At 37.2% G+C, this 19,148-nt stretch overlaps 1 protein-coding gene across 1 annotated transcript; it reads right to left on the reverse strand.

Annotated features, from left to right (window-relative positions):
- Positions 1–792: 792 nt before the first annotated feature.
- Positions 793–14,901, reverse strand: LOC132618436 (phytochrome C). Its single transcript, XM_060333496.1, has 4 exons — positions 12,288–14,901; positions 10,919–11,735; positions 3,309–3,605; positions 793–1,893 (listed from the first exon to the last, which is right to left on the reverse strand). Exons 1-4 carry the CDS (start codon positions 14,326–14,328, stop codon positions 1,683–1,685), a joined length of 3,366 nt encoding a protein of 1,121 aa, XP_060189479.1. The 5' UTR covers positions 14,329–14,901; the 3' UTR covers positions 793–1,682.
- Between the last annotated feature and the right edge of the window lie 4,247 nt (positions 14,902–19,148).

Below are 19,148 nucleotides of genomic sequence, written 5' to 3' on the forward strand. Positions count from 1 at the left end.
AGTGGCTACCTGGTGCCATTTTGACAATATGTTTGCATTGAGCTAAACTGGTAAGATTTTTCCCAAAAGGCCTCACACTATTGAGAGCACATCCTATATGAAAATAAAAAATTTCCTGGAGGTGGATGGGGACTCGGATAGGGGGGAAGGGGGTAGGGAGATGGATATATAAGAGTTTAACCTTATATCAGTAGAATATATTCTAACAGTGAGCTAGCCCTCTATCTTTTGAAAATGATAAAAAGTTATCATTCTTTTATGTAGCTCCAGCTTAATATTTCATCTTTCTTTTATTTCCTATTTTAATCAACCCAAATCAACAATTATGAAGCTATCTGCCCAAATCTATCTTGTCATTTTCTGTATATCGATTCAATCAAATGATCAAACCTTTAGTCCTTTACTATATTTGTGTTTTTCTACTCAGGCATGTATATATTCTCAAGTTGACTTGTTACAAACTGAATCAAGAAGATGTCACCCATGTAGAATTCTCTTTCTTTGATTAGCAATATGCGAAGCGCCCTATCTATTCCCCATGGCAGATAACAGGACGTTCAGCCTATTACCCTGAGCTAATAATAATAAACAAAAGGAAAGGAAACAAATTGAAGAAATTGTGCTTCTTCCATAATCTTGAATCACAACTACATTATTAAAACCATACAGGATGAATATGCGTGAATTCCAATGAAATTCTCGGATCTCGCATGAACCACGCTAAATATAAAACAGTTGCAGAACAAAAAAAGGAAGGTAAAGGTATAACTCTGGCACCAACAGTTGCTGAGATTAACAAGTAAAGATAGCAGCAGCTGATCTTGTATTTCAGTTGAAAATATGCTAAAAACAGACTGCTTCACCCTGCAATGGTCTCAATCTGGAACTATAATCTATTCCAAGAAATCTTCACTAAACAACGTTGTACAAAACAAAAGATCTATATCGAACCTGTACAATAAGTCAGTTGAATTGTCAGACGAAAGAAATGTTCCTGATAACTAAGTTATGCTGATTGCTGCGTTCTCTTTCTGTGGAACGTGAACGAAGCATTATCACATCCTTTGCTGCAGATGCCATGGAGAAGACCGAAAACATTTCAACCATGGATCTTCCACCACCAGAAATTGATGCAATCGTCTTGGCAGAGTATAACCCAAAGCAGTAACATAACAATGTGCCTAAATGGCTATCAAGATGCCCTCTCAAGTAGAAAAAGAAGCGACTCTCTGGCCTCGAAAAGCAATTGTTGATACTGGTATTGCAGCTTCTATGTTAGATGACATTCTAAAACCACCACTCCAATGGGTAACATATAGCTCATTCAAATAACAACCAAGTTGGCTCATCGAACAGCAGATTAACTGATCCTCTAAAATTTAGCCTTTTCCGGAATCTTGAATGTATGCCCCTGAATCCTGATGGAGCAAAGAGATCAGCAATGGGAATGCTCAATTAAGTTCTAGCGAACCCCATTTGCAACAGCCTTGGTAAACAGTGAAGAACCACTAGAAATAATAGAATGCGACTCCCGCGAGCAATAAATGAGGTGCCCCATCTAATAGCATTGGCTAGATAGTCAGCAGACTTTGGCTCTCAATCTGTCAAAATCTTGAAAAACTTGTCATGTAAAAATGAGTTGTCAGCAGTAGGATAGTCAGGAACACTGATGGCTAGAATTATTAGTCATTGCTCTTATCTGTCAGTGGAAATTCAACTAAGATAATGAACGAGGATCTCTCCGCTTCACGAAGATACTGGACAGTGCCATTCATTATTTTAACAAGTTTCTGGCTGATGTATAGGCCAAGACCTTCCCTTGATATGTTCTGACTGTAGTGGAACATATGTTGAATTAGCTCGTCAGGCACCCCTGGGGCTGGATGAGTGATCCTGAGAGGTCAAATGCAATATAGTAAGATTTAACGTACAAAAGAAGCAGATCAGTCTATCAAACTTTAAAGGAAACCTTGGTGAAGAATAAGGAGAGGGATGAGATATTTTATCATTTGAGGTGAGATTTTAGCGTGATATAGAACTAAAAGATTACAAATTTGAAGTAGTTAAGCATCAGCATTAACCAAAAAATAAAATAATAAGTGCCCTTATTAAGACCATATGACCACCTCCCATGATGAAGTTTGTACTGTATCTAAATTCTTTAAGTGCACAGTCGAAGGTGTGGGTTCAAATGATTATATTTAGTCTCCTCAATTTTGGTTTTATCCATCTTGTTGCGGTTCTGTTTGTCTACTTATTTACTTCTTTCTCATTTTCACAAAGTGATCAATTTAAGCTACCTTTGACACAACTGCCTTGACAGAATTGTCGGAGGAAGCTTTTCCCCTTCAAATAGTAAGAATGGTCACGAGCCAAAGTACAATAATGTGGAATAATACAGAAGATTAATTGCATCTCTATAAAATATGGATAAATTGAGAGATTTTATGTACTTTTTTCCTTGCTTTCTTCTTTCTTTACTTGAGGGTAATCTCAACTTGCCCCTTCTCTTTCCATCCCCTTTTTTTTTATTTAACAAGAAGAAAATGTTGGATATTATGATAATATATGTAATGTTAATTCCAGAAAAGGGAGACAGAAAAGGAGCATTCCAGATAGTTTCAATATTTGAAGTCTCTACAAATCAGTGAAAACTGCTAAAAGCCTAATCGAGCACTGCATTTGCTACTTCTAGGTAAATTATAACCAATCAGGGAAAAGAAATTTGAGGCAGATTGCCCCTATTTAATATGTTTATTATTATAATCCCATATTACGTTAAGAGAGTTAAAAGATTAACGCGTAGTAGGGCATCTTCATGCTGCTTCACCAGGTCAAAAAACTTTAGCCTTTTTCAGCTTCAGCATGGTCTGCGGGTACGCTATATGCATCTGTCACCTCCAATTCAAGAGAATTTACATGTTCACTTAAAGGTCTCCTATGTTTCATCCAGAGTAGCTTTCTTCGGATGTCATTAGAGCAAAAATGACTTCGAGGAAATGATGAGTGGAACTTCCCCACCTTGTCACATTAGTACTCGTATTAGTCAAATTTCTGCAATTTCCTCTGTTTAAACATTTTAAGCCGCACAAACAATACTTCAAAAAAGTCATGTTTTCCCATAAAACAGCAAAAGAAGTGTAAGGAGTACAATCACAACCTTGACAACGTAGCTAGAATTACGCTGAGATAATTAGCAGTAGTTAGTTCCTTACAATCTAAAACAGGCCCATAGACTTCATTTTGAAAAATGACTTGCATGCAAGATAACCAATAAATCCAAAGCTGAGTGATAAGAGAATGATTACCGAAATTCAAGATGCATGACGTGCATCTTCATCCCTATACGTTCCTTCCTTGGAATTACTCTGAAATGCACAGAGGAGTCTTCAAAGGGAAGAGTAAAGAGGATAGCTGTGTTCAAAAAGTCAGAAAGGACTTGTTGAAGCCTCAAATTATCACCAATCAGGTAAAACTGTGATACTTCGACAGGTGAGTCCCATGTGACCTGAACCTTGCGCTCCTGACTTAGAATCATAACTTGATTAATGACCACTTTAACAACTTCGCCAAGATTGAACTCACAAGAATTCATTTCCATATAGCTGAAAAAAATATTGCAACGATCAGGACCAGTCCAAAAATAAATAAAGATAATAATCTGATACGTCTCCAGTACCAGATCTTATACATTTCTAATATACATAAGGGCCTTGCAGGTACGAACACAGCATATCCAACTTGTACCAAAAGCTTTACAAATTGTACACACAATGAATGCTTGTACCATAAGCTATATAACTTGTACACTTTATCCAACTATTTTTCAATTCCACGTGGACATATATCATAGTACTTAATATTTATTCCCTTCTCATGTATAGACATATGCACTTAAATTTTAATTCTCCGACACATTTATTTCCTCCGTGCACTTTTACTTGTTCACTTTTGACTTTTCACGTTCTTACTGAATATTTATTTTCTTCTCATGTTCAATTTTAATTCTCCTACACAAATTTATTTTTTCCGTGTACTTTTTCTTTAAGAATTAATAAATCCCACGTGGATATATGTCATAGTACTGAATATTTATTCTCTTCTCATGTATACACATATGCACTTCAATTTTAATTCTCCGACACATATTTATTTCCTCCGTGCACTTTTACTTGTTCCCTTTTGACTTTTCACGTTCTTGCTGAATATAAGTATCCAAGAGAGACTAACACAGCTGTGAATGCTTTTACCAAAAGCTTTATAAATTGTACACGCAATGAATACTTGTACCAAAAGCTATATAAATTGTACACTTTAACTAACTACTTTTTTATCCCAAGTGGACATATATCATAGTAATGAATAGTTATTCTCTTCTCATGTGTACACGTATGCACTTCAATTTTAATTCTCCGACACATTTATTTCCTCTGTGCCAAGTCAAACTAAGACAATCTTTTTGGGACGGAGGGGTACTTGGTTTGCCACCTATTCTCTGTACACGTGTATTCCACTTTTACGTTATCATATTTCTTTACTTCTACACTTCATTTTATTCCTCTATTATAGAAAGCACATGAAATTGTACTCTAAGCAGGGACTAACATGTATACATTTCAGAAGTTTAACATTAATTCTACCTCTTGTGTGTTTACTTTTTAAGTCTCCACGTGTCCGCAGTGTCTCAATTGTCATTTCATTTCCTTCATTTGGCATATAGTCCCTCTGTCTCAATTTAAGTGTCTAAGTTTGACTAGACAAGGAGTTTAAGAAATAAAGATAAACTTTTGAATCTTGTGATTCTAAATTAAAAATGTATATAATATAATAAAATATCCTTTGAATCTTGTGATTATAAACTTGACATGTAGAATGTTTGAATTGTCAACTTACTAAATATAAAAAGAGGCGGACAAAACCAAAATAAGACAAATTTTAATAACAATTGAGAAATTAAGGGAAAAATATGAGGAAAAGAAACAAAATATGGAGACTCACTAAGGAGAATCGCGGTATCCTTTGCAAAATATACAAACCATAAAGATTAACTAACGTGAATAATGTCTTTCTTCTTCACTATTCCAATGGTCTCTCAGCTTTTATTCCACTTCTCCAGTCTTCACTTGCTCGATCTGATTTTTCTCTGGGCTGCTTGGTGGTTCATATAGTTGGTACTCTGAATTTGAGATTTTCTTTTAATTTTTCCTATTTAAATACTTTGGTGAGTTTATTCTACAAATTTCTTTGTTAATTAGATCTAACGCAGTGTGTCAATTGTCCTTTCATTTCCTTCATTTGGCATATACTACCTCTGTCTCAATTTAAGTGTCTAAATTTGACTAGACACGGAGTTTAAGAAATAAAGATAGACTATTGAATTTTGTGGTTCTAAATTAACAACAACAACAACAACAACAACAAGCCCAGTATAATCCCACCATGTGGGGTCTGGGGAGAGTAGAGTGTACGCAGACCTAACCCCCACCTTGAAAGGTAGGGCGGCTGTTTCCGAAAGACCCTCGGCTCAAGAGAGAAGAACAAGAGAGGAAAAACAAGACAAAAGGTCAGATAGGACCAAGCATATCGAAAACAATATGAAGCAAGGAATAACAAAAACGAGAAAGTCATGGTAGAACAGTCCGGAAAGAAATGAGCATTAACTACTATAGATAAATAAGATAACCAAAGTACAACGGCCCAACAAATATAAGCAGCAATCAAATGCAGAAATCAAATGGCAATAAACAAATGAGCAAAACTACAACTACTATGGTGAAAGGATTAGCTACCTAGCCTTCTATCCTAATTTGAGTCCTCCACAACCTCCTATCTAAGGTCATGTCCTCGGTGAGTTGAAACTGTGCCATATCCTGTCTAATAACCTCTCCCCAATACTTCTTCGGCCTCCCTTTGCCGCTCATAAAACTGTCCATAGCCAACCTCTCACACCTCCGCACTGGGACATCTGTGTCTCTCCTCTTCACATGCCCAAACCATCTCAGCCTCGCATCCCGCATCTTGTCCTCCACCGATGCCACTCCTACCTTGTCTCGGATATCTTCATTTCTAATTATATCCCTCCTAGTGTGCCCACACATCCACTGCAGCATTCGCATTTCTGCGACTTTCATCTTCTGAACGTGAAATTTCTTGACTGGCCAACACTCCGCCCCGTACAATAAAGTCGGTCTAACCACCACTTTGTAGAACTTGCCTTTAAGTTTTGGTGGCACTTTCTTATCACACAGCACTCCGGAGGCGAGCCTCCATTTCATCCACCCTGCACCAATACGATGAGAAACATCGTCGCCGATATCCCCATCTCCCTGTATAATAGACCCAAGATACTTGAAACTTCCTTTCTTTTGAGTGGCCTGGGTACTAAGCCTCACTTCCTCGTCAGCCTCACGCGGTAGGACACTGAACCTGCACTCCAAGTATTTTGTCTTGGTCCTACTCAATTTAAATCCTTTAGACTCCAACGTCTGTCTCCAGCCCTCCAGCTTATCGTTAAATACGTTGCGAGTCTCGTCAATCAGGACTATGTCATCCGCGAACAACATACACCAAGGCACCTCAACTTGTATTTGTCGCGTCAATTCATCCATCACCAGGGCGAATAGAAACGGGCTAAGAGCTGATCCCTGATGCAACCCCATCATAACAGGGAAGTGCTCCGAGTCTCCTCCTACCGTCCTTAGCCTGGTCTTAGCTCCATCATACATGTCCTTTATCGCTCTAATGTACACCACAGGTACACCTTTAGCCTCCAAGCATCTCCATAGGACCTCTCTTGGCACTTTGTCGTAGGCCTTTTCTAGGTCAATGAATACCATGTGCAAGTCCCTCTTCCGCTCCCTATACTGCTCCACCAATCTCCTTACAATATGAATGGCTTCTGTAGTCGAGCGCTCCGGCATGAATCCAAACTGGTTCTCTGAAATAGACACACCTCTCCTCACCCTCATTTCCACCACCCGTTCCCACGCTTTCATAGTGTAACTTAGCAGCTTGATATCTCTATAGTTGTTGCAGCTTTGAATGTCTCCCTTGTTCTTGTACACGGGAATCATTGTACTCCACCTCCATTCTTCTGGCATCGTCGCTGTCTTGAAAATGACATTAAACAACCCAGTCAGCCACTCCAAGCCTACCCTGCCTACATTCTTCCAAAATTCCCCAGGAATCTCGTCAGGTCCGGTCGCTCTTCCCCTGCGCATCCTACGAACAGCTACCTTAACCTCCTCAACTTTTATACTCCTACAATATCCAAAGTTGCGACGCCTATCCGAGTGCTCCAAGTCTCCCAACACAATGTCTCTGTCCCCTCCTTCGTTCAAGAGTTCATGAAAGTATGACTGTCATCTCTGTCTAATGCGAGATTCCTGTACCAACACTTGGCCATCCTCGTCCTTGATGCACTTCACTTGATCTAAGTCGCGTGCCTTCCTCTCTCTCGCCTTGGCGAGCTTAAATAGCTTCTTATCCCCACCTCTGTCCTCTAATTCTGCATAAAGGCGTTCAAAGGCTGCCGTTTTAGCCGCCGAAACTGCCAACTTCGCCTCCTTTCTCGCCATCTTATACTTTTCCCTGTTCGTCCGCTTCTCTTCATCATCCTTGCTATCTACCAACTTCACATATGCCTGTTTCTTTGCTTCTACCTTCCCTTGGACTACTCCATTCCACCACCAATCCCCTCGGTGCCCACCACGGCGGCCTCGTGAGACCCCCAATACCTCTCTAGCTGCTTCCCTAATGCAACTGGCCGTCCTATTCCACATACTGCTCGCATCCCCCCTACTATCCCACGCTCCCATAGCCATCAGCTTCTCCCCCATCTCTAGGGCACTAGACGGAGTCAAACTTCCCCACCTAATCCTCGGTCGGTCATCCACGACCCTCTTCTTCTTCTTCTTTCTTATCTCCAAATCCATCACCAATAGCTTATGTTGGGTCGTAAGATTCTCACTCGGTATGACCTTGCAGTCCTTACAAAGGCCTTTATCATCTTTTCTAAGAAGCAGAAAGTCTATTTGCGTCGCAGCCACCGAGCTACGGAAGGTTACCAAGTGCTCCTCCTTCTTCGGAAAACTCGAGTTGGCTACCACCAATCCAAAAGCTTTTGCGAAATCCAGGAGTGAGACTCCTCCACCATTCCTGTCCCCGAAGCCAAATCCTCCATACACCTCGTCATAACCCCTCGAAACAGACCCAATGTGCCCATTGAAATCCTCCTATGAATAACTTCTCAGTAGGCGGTATACTTACCACCATTTCGTCCAAGTCCTCCCAAAAGCATTTTTTTACCTCCTCGTCCAAACCCACTTGTAGCGCGTAGGCACTAATAATGTTCAAGGTGAATCCTCCAACGACTAACTTAATCGCCATCATCCTGTCATTGATCCTCCTAACCTTTACCACCTGATCTCTAAGCTCACTATCTACTAAGATCCCTACCCCATTCCTATACCTCGACTTGCCCGAGAACCAAAGCTTGTACCCGTCCAATTCCTTAGCTTTAGGTCCTACCCATTTAGTCTCTTGGATGCAAGCTATATTAATCCTTCTCTTCTTAAGAATCTTAACTAACTCCATGGACTTTCCCGATAAAGTCCCAATATTCCAAGACCCTACTCTCAACCCCCTTAGCCCCCCCAACCCTGGCCCCCGATCCCAACCGAGAACAATATGTATAATATAATAAAATATCCTTTGAATCTTGTGATTATAAACTTAACATGTAGGATATTCGAATTGTCAACTTACTAAATATAAAAAGAGGCGGACATAACCAAAATAATACAAATGTTAACAACAATTGAGAAATTAAGGGGGAAAATAAGAGGAAAAGAAACAAAATATGGAGACTCACTAAGGAAAATCGCGATATCATTTGCAAAATATTCAAACCATAAAGACTAACTAAAGTGAGTCACCAAATTAATCATGTTGGGCCCCGTGCATCGCACAGGCATAGTTTGCTAGTCTAATATATGCTAAATGCTTCAAAAGATGCAAGTTGGTGTGACGCTAAGAAGACACAAACATTATCATATACCGCAGTTTGTATCGTGTATTGCCATATACGGTTTACTGACAGCTACTTGAAGATTAAATTCTTGATTAAAAGTACAAATTTCACATTTTAAGGCAGTTATCATCCATCAGATTTGGATCATGGATTAGCTACATGATATATTTCACCCTCAACTCTTTAACTTCTTGTTCACCCATGAGTTTATTCCTGCTCATCTTCCTTTGTTACGGATATAAAATCAAGTTACTAAATTTTAGGATTATACAAGACATGATGCATCTTCAGCTTACCGAGGACATGACCTTAGATAGAAGGATATGGAGTTCACGGATTAGGGTAGAAGGTTACTAGAACGTTGTCTCTCTTTCCTGCGAGATAGGTTTGGTGGTAGTTTGGTGCACTGTACCTGTTTCTCCTTTCATACCACTAGTAGTAGCATTATTCTTTTAGTTCCTTGTCCTTTTATTCCCGTTACTACCTGTTGTTTCTTGCGCTTCGGTTATCGTATTATTTGACTGTTGTTACTGTTCCTTTTTTTTTTTCCCTTTTCTGAACGCTATGTAATGCTCAACCTATTATTTGCTATGACCGATTTAATTCTGTATTTTCCTTTTCTAATTGCTTTGATATGCGTTACTTGAGCCGAGAGTCTTTCGGAAATAACCTCTCTACCTCCATGAGGTAGGGGTGAGGTCTGCGTACACTCTACCCTCCAGACCCCACCTGTGGGATTACACCGGGTAGGTTGTTGTTGTTGTTGAAGGTATGGATCCGAGTACGGATATGAGTGCCGAGATACGACCAATAAATGTATACTACGACATATAAACTACATATTTTGATTAATTAAAGTTATTGAACTAAAACTAATACAACGTTATTCTTATAACTCCAAAATTTTGCTCATAAAATATCTTGCGTAATAGAAGAGCATTTTCATACTTTATATACTCTCTCTCTCTCCCAATTTATGTGACATTTTTTTTTTCTTTTTAGTCCCAAAAAGTATAACATCTTTCTATATTTAGTAACTATTTAACTTTAAACTTCCCATTTTACCCTTAAGGAGATGATTTATAGCCACACAAATATTTATGGCTTATTTTAGATCACAACTTTCAAAAGTCTTTCTTTCATTCTTAACTATGTGCCTAGTCAAACAACTTCACATAAATTGGGACGGAGGGTGTAACTATATATATATAATAAACCCAAAAATCAAACCAAATACCCAATCAATCTATACTTCAAGGTCATAGAATGTAGTCAAAGTACCCAAGGTAAGTTGACCAAATTAGGTATCAATCCCACACACATGTCGTTTCGACACGGTGCGACATGAATTTTGAAGAGTCCACGCAACATAGGTTGTCATTCAGTGTACCACCTCTAATTCTTAGTTTGGAAACTAGAGAGGAGATAAATTTCATTTCTGGCCCACTATTCTCTTTCCTATTTTCCCTTCTTATACTTTGACTTCTCTTCACTTCTTTTCCCTATTTTCCCAACATAGGGTAAGAGCCTTCAACCTAATAGTGACCACATAGCATAAATTGTGGATCATTAGCCTTTCAAATAACCTAAGGGAACTTCTAAGCAACCCTTTTTTCATATGTTTCACTCCATATCCGCCTTTCACCATAGAGATACATGAGCTAACATCAAGAAGAGAGAAAGACATCAAAGACTTCTGAAAGCAAAGATATCTCTATCAAACGGGCAAAAAAAAAAAAAGGCTTCCTTAGCAATCTTTGCAAGTACATATAACCTACAGCTATGATCCTGATGTGCAGAAATACTAGTGCAATGGCCTGAGCGTAAAGCAGATATTTCTTCTTTACATAGAAAGTACAACAACAAATGCAGGTCAGATTATCATACCTTTCCTCAATACTCTCAATATCAGTGTCATCAATGATCTTGGCTAGTTGTTCTTGACACATTGTGCTTGTCTTCAGCAAATGTGTTTGATCCTTGCTTAAATCAGAAGATTTTAGCAGATTCTGAATGCACTTTATACCGTTTAAAGGGTTTTTTAGTTCAAGACGAACATAAGCCAACTTTTTAAGACTATTTTCAGCAGCTTGTTCTGACATCTTTTGCACATGCATTGCATATTGAAGTTCTGGACTAGGAACAAGAAGGAAGCACAAGACCCCAGTTACCCGACCATCGGCATCAACCCTTTTATTTGCAGAGATTAAGGCTTCAATATACTTACCCTGTTTATCAAATAACCCGAAAAACAACTTCTCACCTTCCCCACCAGCAATTACTCTATTCAATAATATCCTGAGCTTGGTTAATGTGTCTTGATCTTTCACCCTGCAACCAAAGTTATTGACTGTGAAAACCTCACCAAGAAGCATTTGATCAATGACCTCCTCCCTCTTCGTCCCAGTCAACTTGTGCATAGCATCATTCCATTCCAAGCATCTTCCATTTTCATCCATCACAAAAATTGGAGGAATTAAAGGAGATGGGTTGCGGACAATTCCAACATAATCACCTTGAATGCGACTATATTTGTCCTTAATCAGCTTTAGCCCAGTAACATCTTGCCCAATAAAGCAAACTCCAACAATATCTTGTTTTACGTCTCGACTACAACAGGCATTAGCCACTAACGTAATTGGTCCGACATTTTCTTGAGGACCAAATGTTCTAAGCTTGATTTCTACATTTTTCTCCTCCCTGCCTGCAATTTAAATATCAAAGTAGAATAATTTTCAAGGCAAATATCGAAAGAACAAAATAAGCACATAAGCTATTGCATGGAAGTCAAGTGGCAATACTAGAGAAATAAGGTAGGAAGGAAGAGGGAAGTACCCTGAATAGGAATCCTAGTTGTCTAATATCTAGCATTGATGAAAAAATAAAGAACAGGTTTCAGAGCATAAGGGGCCAAAAATGTGAAAGACCAGCAATGCCCAACTGCAATGTCCAAAATAGTTCATTTAATTCCACTTTAGTTTCTGACACTGCTTTTTGTTCTTTTTAGGAGCTTCATGTCAAAGGTCCTTATATAAGAGGAAACAAACTTAAACTGAGACCAAATATGCTATCTATTTATAAATAAACAATTTGACATAGCCGATGCAGCTCGTGCATAAGTTGCAATTTAAGAAAAGAAAAATAGATAAAAAGGCATGACGATTTTTTATTCTAAGCATTCAGACTGTACTTTCTTCTACACATGTTGCAAATATTGAACTAACAAAGTAAATGCCAAGGATAACCAGAATATCACCTTGCAATGCCAGGGAGAGCACACCTTCAATTGCTTTTGTTGTACCATCAATAACCAAATCAACTAAGGGTACACCTATAGCTTTCTCTATCGACAATCCAGTTAACTCAGATATTTTAGAGTTCCATCCATTGATACTGCCTGAAGCATCAACAGCCAAAATGGGTATTGATGCTGTCTCAATGAGACGAACCATTTCGTTTGTGACAATACGAAGTTCATCCACTTTATCTATACTGGTATCTACAGCAGGGACATTCACAATCATTTTAGAACATTCAGCAACCTCATCTTGCAAAGATCCTCGCAATATCAGCTGCAAGGAATGAATGGAATCCATTTCCACATCTTCCCAGGGCAGGCTCCGCCGCTTAACAACCTCTAGAAAAGCTTTAAATGATGACCTTGGGTGCATTTTACTTCCGTCATCCTTCTCTCCAGGAAGATGTTTCGCACCACCCCACTTGATCTCTTTAGCTGTGTGGGAGCGGAACCAGAAGAGGAAATCTTTTGAAGTTATTTTTACAGCAGCCATTCCACATACCGCATCACCGAGCACTGAAGCGCCTGGATAGCCAGCTTCCATGAGACTATCTGTGTTTAAACCTGTACTATCACCATGAGATTCATTAAGCCATTCAGCTATATCTCTGATTTGGGACTCCATAGGGGTAACACCAAGCAACCAAAGTTTATTCCTATAGTAAAGTGCAGCCCCATCACACCTTACAAGGTCCATAACATTAGGAGACTGAGTAACAATCCCCATAGGAGCATCTCTTAGAAGCATATCACATAGAATAGTTTGAGTTCGGAGTATCTGCTTTTCCCTAACTTGAGCTGCCACTTCCACTTCCTTATTAATCTGAACACTGAAAACTTGAACCAAGAACTCACACGCGTACCTCAAAGGAAAAGGAAGAAATCTAGGGGAACTGTGATGGCAAACTACCAAACCCCACAATTTTCTTCTTCCCATTTGCTGGTCACTATCCAACTCGTCATCTTCCTCACTAATCATCACAGACATAACCATAGATGCAATAGAACCCATATTAGTCATGTATTGTACATGACAGCCATGGGGAGCTCTTAACACGGACCCGCCAAGGCTCAACGACTGAGCCAATCTTGGGTCTTGAATCACCCTAATTGGTGGAGCTAAGCAATCACATATCATCCTAACCTTATTCTTCATGAAGAGAAATCTTGAAGCTTGTGGTATATCTGTAGCAGGATAATGCAAACCAAGATAAGGTTCTAGGTCAGGCTTACAGCATTCAGCAACTACTTCCCCATGTTCATCCTCGTGGAATTTATAAACCATAACACGATCATAGCCTGTCAAGTTCTCCACTTCTCTAACTAATACATCACATAACAATGATATATCCCCACTTGGAATAGATTGTAATCTTGCAATAGCTTTAGCTGCTAACTTATAAGATTTCAAAGCTCCAGCCGCAGTTACAGGGACATCATCCGGATTCACAGGCTCCAAATCTATTACTAGTCCAACATCAATACGGTGCAAAATCGCATAAAAAGGCTTGCCTGAGTTTTTACAATGAACCAAAATAGGATTAAGCAAACTAAGTTCTCCAAAACTAGCTGCTTTTTCAAGCGCGGAAGCACCTGAAGAACGAAACAACTTCCTGACATCAGTCCCAAAGGTCAAAGCCTCTCGTTGTTCCATATTTGGAACAGCATGAGGTGTCAAGTCCAACATTTCTGGTGCATTTTCGCTATACGCTATGACAGCGAAATTCTCATCTACAGCAATCATACAGCCGAATGGCTGAATTAGACTTCCCCTTTGCATTTTCTGGAGATAAGCAGATACAGTTGAAGATGAAACATTGCTAGTGGAATTAGACAAGTTAACTGAATTAGAGTAATCAAACTGTTGTTCAGAGTCTTCAAACTCAACATGGAGCTTTGCATCAACTGGGGTTTGAGCAATAACTCTAGCACCATGCCTAGATCGAGCTGAACTGCTCCTTGAGCAATTAGTCTTGTTTGTTGTAGAACTAGAAGACATCTCTAAATACTCTTTGTTTCAGTTTTCCAACTACTTTGTTAGATTCTTATATTCAACAAGAAGATATCAATATTGGGGGATGGAATTCCCTTATGTTAGTACACCCCCAATCAAATACTACACACAGAAAAGCCTAGAAGAATCGAGAAACAACCAAAAAAGTCTCCCAGTTTATACCAAAATAAGATGAAAAAGAACTTCACATAATCTTTTATCAACAAGAATCCACCAAATTCAAGACAACAACATAAAAGACAAAAGAAAAAAGGAGATACCCACTTGGGACTATCTTGTAGCAATCCAAGATTCCATTTTTTTTAGAACCCCATTTGTGTGCTGATTCTCAATCACTAAGAAACACCCAAATGAAGAAAATTGGTCAGCTAAAAATAGAGTCTTTAAAGCATATACTCCACTTTTGTTCTGGCTTAACCAAAAAGCCTTTAAATAGTGGCAGAAGCAATTAATTTGAAAGACCAATCAGGAGGAAACAACTGAAGTTTGCTGTAACTAAGAAAGTATACTTATAAGTTCCTATACGATGCAGGATGCTCCACATCCCAACATGAGGCCACACTAGCACAAGGAAAAAGTAGTAAGTTTTTTCTTTTTTTTCTTTTTTTTTTTTTTTAAAAATCATTTTGGACTCAAATCCTAGACCTACCTGGTGGGTGGAGGTATTTTACCACGTGAGTAACTCTCATTTGTCACAGGTGTTGGCTGGGAAGCCCTCCCGTCAATATTTTTTTATTTTTGTTTTTAAAGTTGGAATCCAACATCTCTCATTAAAGATTAGATGAATCTATCATAACTCCATGTATAAGAAATACTATTTATTTTCTTTTACTAATTATTCGAGTTATTATATTATTTTCAGATTAATATAAATAGTTACCTATTATTATAAGCTAATTTAATTTTGATTGTGTCAATAGAAACTTAAAATTTTATAATTGACCACTTCTCATCTACTTTAAATAACTTTCTTACACAAACACGTGAGCTTAAGGGTCAGCCCGTGAGCAGTGGCTTTAGACCCCAAAACTTTTAAGTCCTCATCTTTTAATTTAATTAACTAATATATTCCGTTCGTCCTATTATATGTAATGCAATTTGACTTAATATGAAATTTAAGAAAGTATAAAGTTTTAAACTTTGTGATCTAAAATAAATTATAGACATTTGTGTGTGTCTATAAATTATTTTATTAATGATCAAATGAGAAATTTAAAGTTAAAAAAAAATAGAAAAGTATTTTTTTGGAATAAACTAAAGAGAAAAGTACATTACATAAATTGATACAGAGGGGGTAATAGGTTAATTCTATGATAATTTTCCTTAAATACTCTATATATATATATACACTTACGATAAAAAAGTATAAATTTTTATTTTTAAAATAAAAATGAATTTTTTAGGCAATGTGATTGATGGTGGACGATTGTTTAGTTTATTGTGTAATAATAATACTTTTCTTTCTTTTCATAATAAAATTTGTGCTTTATATTCTATTATTTCTCTGACTAAGCTGTCTATAATCTGAAAAACAAGTTGATTAAATTAAATCTTTTTGTTCCTTCAAGTTCTCAAGCACTGCATCAAATAAGTTAAAATAATAAAATTATATTATGATATCAAGTTATCAACTTCTTAAATCAAGTTTTATTATTCTAACGGTCAACTATATTTTTCCTTGAATTTGATTTTGTAATATATTTTACCACATTATAATATTTTATTATTATTTATTAGAATTCAAATACATCAATTATAAAGCATAAATCAAGTTATTCAATATGATTCTTTTTTAAAGTTTACCCTCTCTTAACAAAGTTTAGCTTTAGACCCTCAATGTTGCTGTACACAAAAATAAGGTGGCTTTTGATTTACGGCAAACTACACCTTTTTAAATGATGTAAGCGTACTAAGGTAACCAAGACTTTGGTTTTAAGATGAGTTAAAGGTCAAAAAAAAAAATCTCAAGTGTCACTTTTTTTTTTTTTTGTTTCCTACCTGAACTATTAGGTGTGAGAGTTTCCTACCTAAACTATCACCAACTAGTTAGCAAAACACACCTCAACTATCAATTGTTCACTTTTCCTACCTGATAGTTGAGGTATGAAAAGTGAACAAATAATAGTTGAGGTGTGTTTTGCTAAATAGTTGGTGATGGTTTAAGTAGGAAGCTCTCACACCTAATAGTTCAGGTAGAAAACTAAAAAAAAGTAATACTTTAGGTGTTTTTTTTAACCCTTATCTCTTTTAAGATTAATTGACTATTAGCAAACAGTAGAGAATGATTAAATTGAAACTATTTAACTAAGAGTTTAGGGTTGTAATTCATACAATGGGTTATTTGACAAAAGTAGGTGTAGAGGACGTGCAATGGGTAGTGAAGACTCAATTACAAGTGAAGATTTCTCAATATACCCACTTGATTTCACAAATAGGTTTTTTCAAAGCCTAAAGTGTTGAATTCTTAAACACCCACAATATAACCTTAGTTGAATCCCTTTTATTTCTGGTTGGGACTCATCAAATGAGGTTTAAAGACCCAAGTTCTAAATAATATACCCTGTCCTAGACTCTACTTTCATTTTTTGAATTTAAGTTTCATTTTTTGAATTTAACTAAAGACAATAGGCTTAAAAGGGGTGTTTTGAACTACACATTAACATTAATAATGAGGTGTAATTAAATACCCACTTACTACACCTCTTTCAAGTTTTAAGACTTAACCCACGCACAAAAGCTCATTTGAATTCACAACCCCCGCTTTAAAGTTAGCTACTCGTGATAAATAAAAGACAAATTCATGATAACTAAAAGACAAGACATAAAAGCAAATAAGGCCATGGAATCTAACAATGATTAAATTGAAAAGTAGGAAAATACTATTCACTTTAATACTTGGAAATACGCAAAAGATAGAAGGAGTTCTTGACAAGAAAACTCTAATGACTAGGAGAATATCTTATGACTTAAATATTTGACACAAAATCCTAGAGATTACATTTATAAGGTCCCAAAATCAGAAAATAGTTAATTAAAAAATGGCACCGCATCCGCATAATAGCTAGGATTCGCAGAGTCAGGGAGTGCGATGTTGGAATTGGACAGCAGAATGGGTCTGTCTGCACAAGGGTTTTAGTGGTTCGCATTTCTGCCTGAAACTTGGATTGAGCATTTGATCGCAGGACCGTTATGCGGACCGTCTCAAATGTGGACCGCAGTGGACCGTCATATTTTGGTCCCAAGTTCTTCTTCTTATAACTTTTGAGGACTGGGGTCCCAATATGCGGCCCAAGGTCAGGTTATGCAATCCACAAAAAGAGTCTTCTCTGCTCTTCTTAAGTTTTCTACCACTTTTATATACTTTTTCCCAATTCGGGGGTCCAATCTGTGGCACGTTACTGTTACTTTTCTTCATAATTCTTATCAATAGCATTTTGCCATGGCTTTTCTAATTTCGTCAATTCTTGTCCGGTCTTCTTTGTCATGTTTTCTCTTTAGTCGATGGTCTTTCGAAAACAATTTATCTACCTCTCAAGATAGGATAAGGTGTATTCTCTACCCTCTCCAGACCCCACTTGTGAATACACTAGGTATGTTTGTTGTTGTTGTACAATAGATATAAAAATATATTACATAGACGAAGAAATTAAAATTAGAAAGGAGAAAATAGGCATTACAATTTACTAGGGTTACGAGAGGCAAAAATGTCTATGGTCGAAAGTTGGTGTAAGAATTGAAGTTTTAAGTCAAAGTTGAAGATCATAGGTAATTTTAAACTGAAAACCTTGTTTTTTCCTGTAGGGGCGGGAGGTGGGGGAACGGGAAGGCGTGGGGATGGGGATTACCTGCCTCCTGGAAGAACGAACAAGGTTGTCAGTTACAAAACTACATATTTAATTTTGCCGTTTTAATTCGTTAGTCGTAGTTTGACTTGAAATAAAAAATAAAATGATTTATTATAATTTAAAATATGTCATATAATAACATTTGTGTGACTATAAAACCTTTAAAATTTGTTTTTGTAGCTATAAGAATTTTTCATTATAAAATATAAGAATGTCACAATCCGGTTTTAAAAAGATAAATAAGAACACAACGTCAAATAAAGTGAAAGAAAGAAGTGCTGCCAGCTTTACATTTCTTTTAGAAACTGAAAAAGAACAAATGGCTAGAATTTAGAATAAAACATTTTGAAATTCGTAATGATTCATAATTTCCAAAAGATATGGAGTATATTTTTTTTCAAGAATAAAGGGAAATTCCAAATGATATAGCTTGCTATTACAATACAGGAGAGAATGTAACGTTTTAGCAAAATAATATTGACGAAAATGTATAAAAATCTCTGGATTGGAAATTTTAACACTTCAGGAGGGACAAATTGCACATCATTCAATTATTAGCTGACAAATTTGTTTTTCAAAGAGGTCTTTCTCTATTCGTCGCGTCTTATTTGCATATTGCTTACCTATCGTTTAAATCTTTTGTTAGTGAATAGTGATACATGATCGAGTGATAGATTATTTCCATATTAAACAAAATCAGTTAACAACATACTAACGATAACTATTCTGAAGGGTACCTAATATTCTTTGGGTGTTCAGTTCTGCTGTTTGAGTCACATGAGAAGTTATGAAGCATTTGAATTGATTACTGTTCTCATTTTGATAACCGTGGTGTCCAGGCCAGCTTGTGTGCCTCGCCTAATTCCATGGGATACTATCCACCTAGTGTTTTGTGTCTATTGTGATTTGAACGGAGACCTGATGGTGCTCAACCCACTTCATTAACCACTAGACCACACC

Source organism: Lycium barbarum, chromosome 11, assembly GCF_019175385.1.
Source record: "Lycium barbarum isolate Lr01 chromosome 11, ASM1917538v2, whole genome shotgun sequence".
In the NCBI taxonomy this organism is placed as follows: Eukaryota; Viridiplantae; Streptophyta; class Magnoliopsida; order Solanales; family Solanaceae; genus Lycium; species Lycium barbarum.

Coding starts and splice junctions, on each gene's coding strand:
- LOC132618436 (XM_060333496.1), bottom strand. CDS start 14,328: ATGTCTTCTAGTTCTACAACAAACAAGACTAATTGCTCAAGGAGCAGT. Junction 11,736..12,287: donor GCTCTCCCTGGCATTGCAAG/GTGATATTCTGG, acceptor TTTAAATTGCAG/GCAGGGAGGAGAAAAATGTA. Junction 1,894..3,308: donor GTCATGCATCTTGAATTTCG/GTAATCATTCTC, acceptor TTGACCTCTCAG/GATCACTCATCCAGCCCCAG.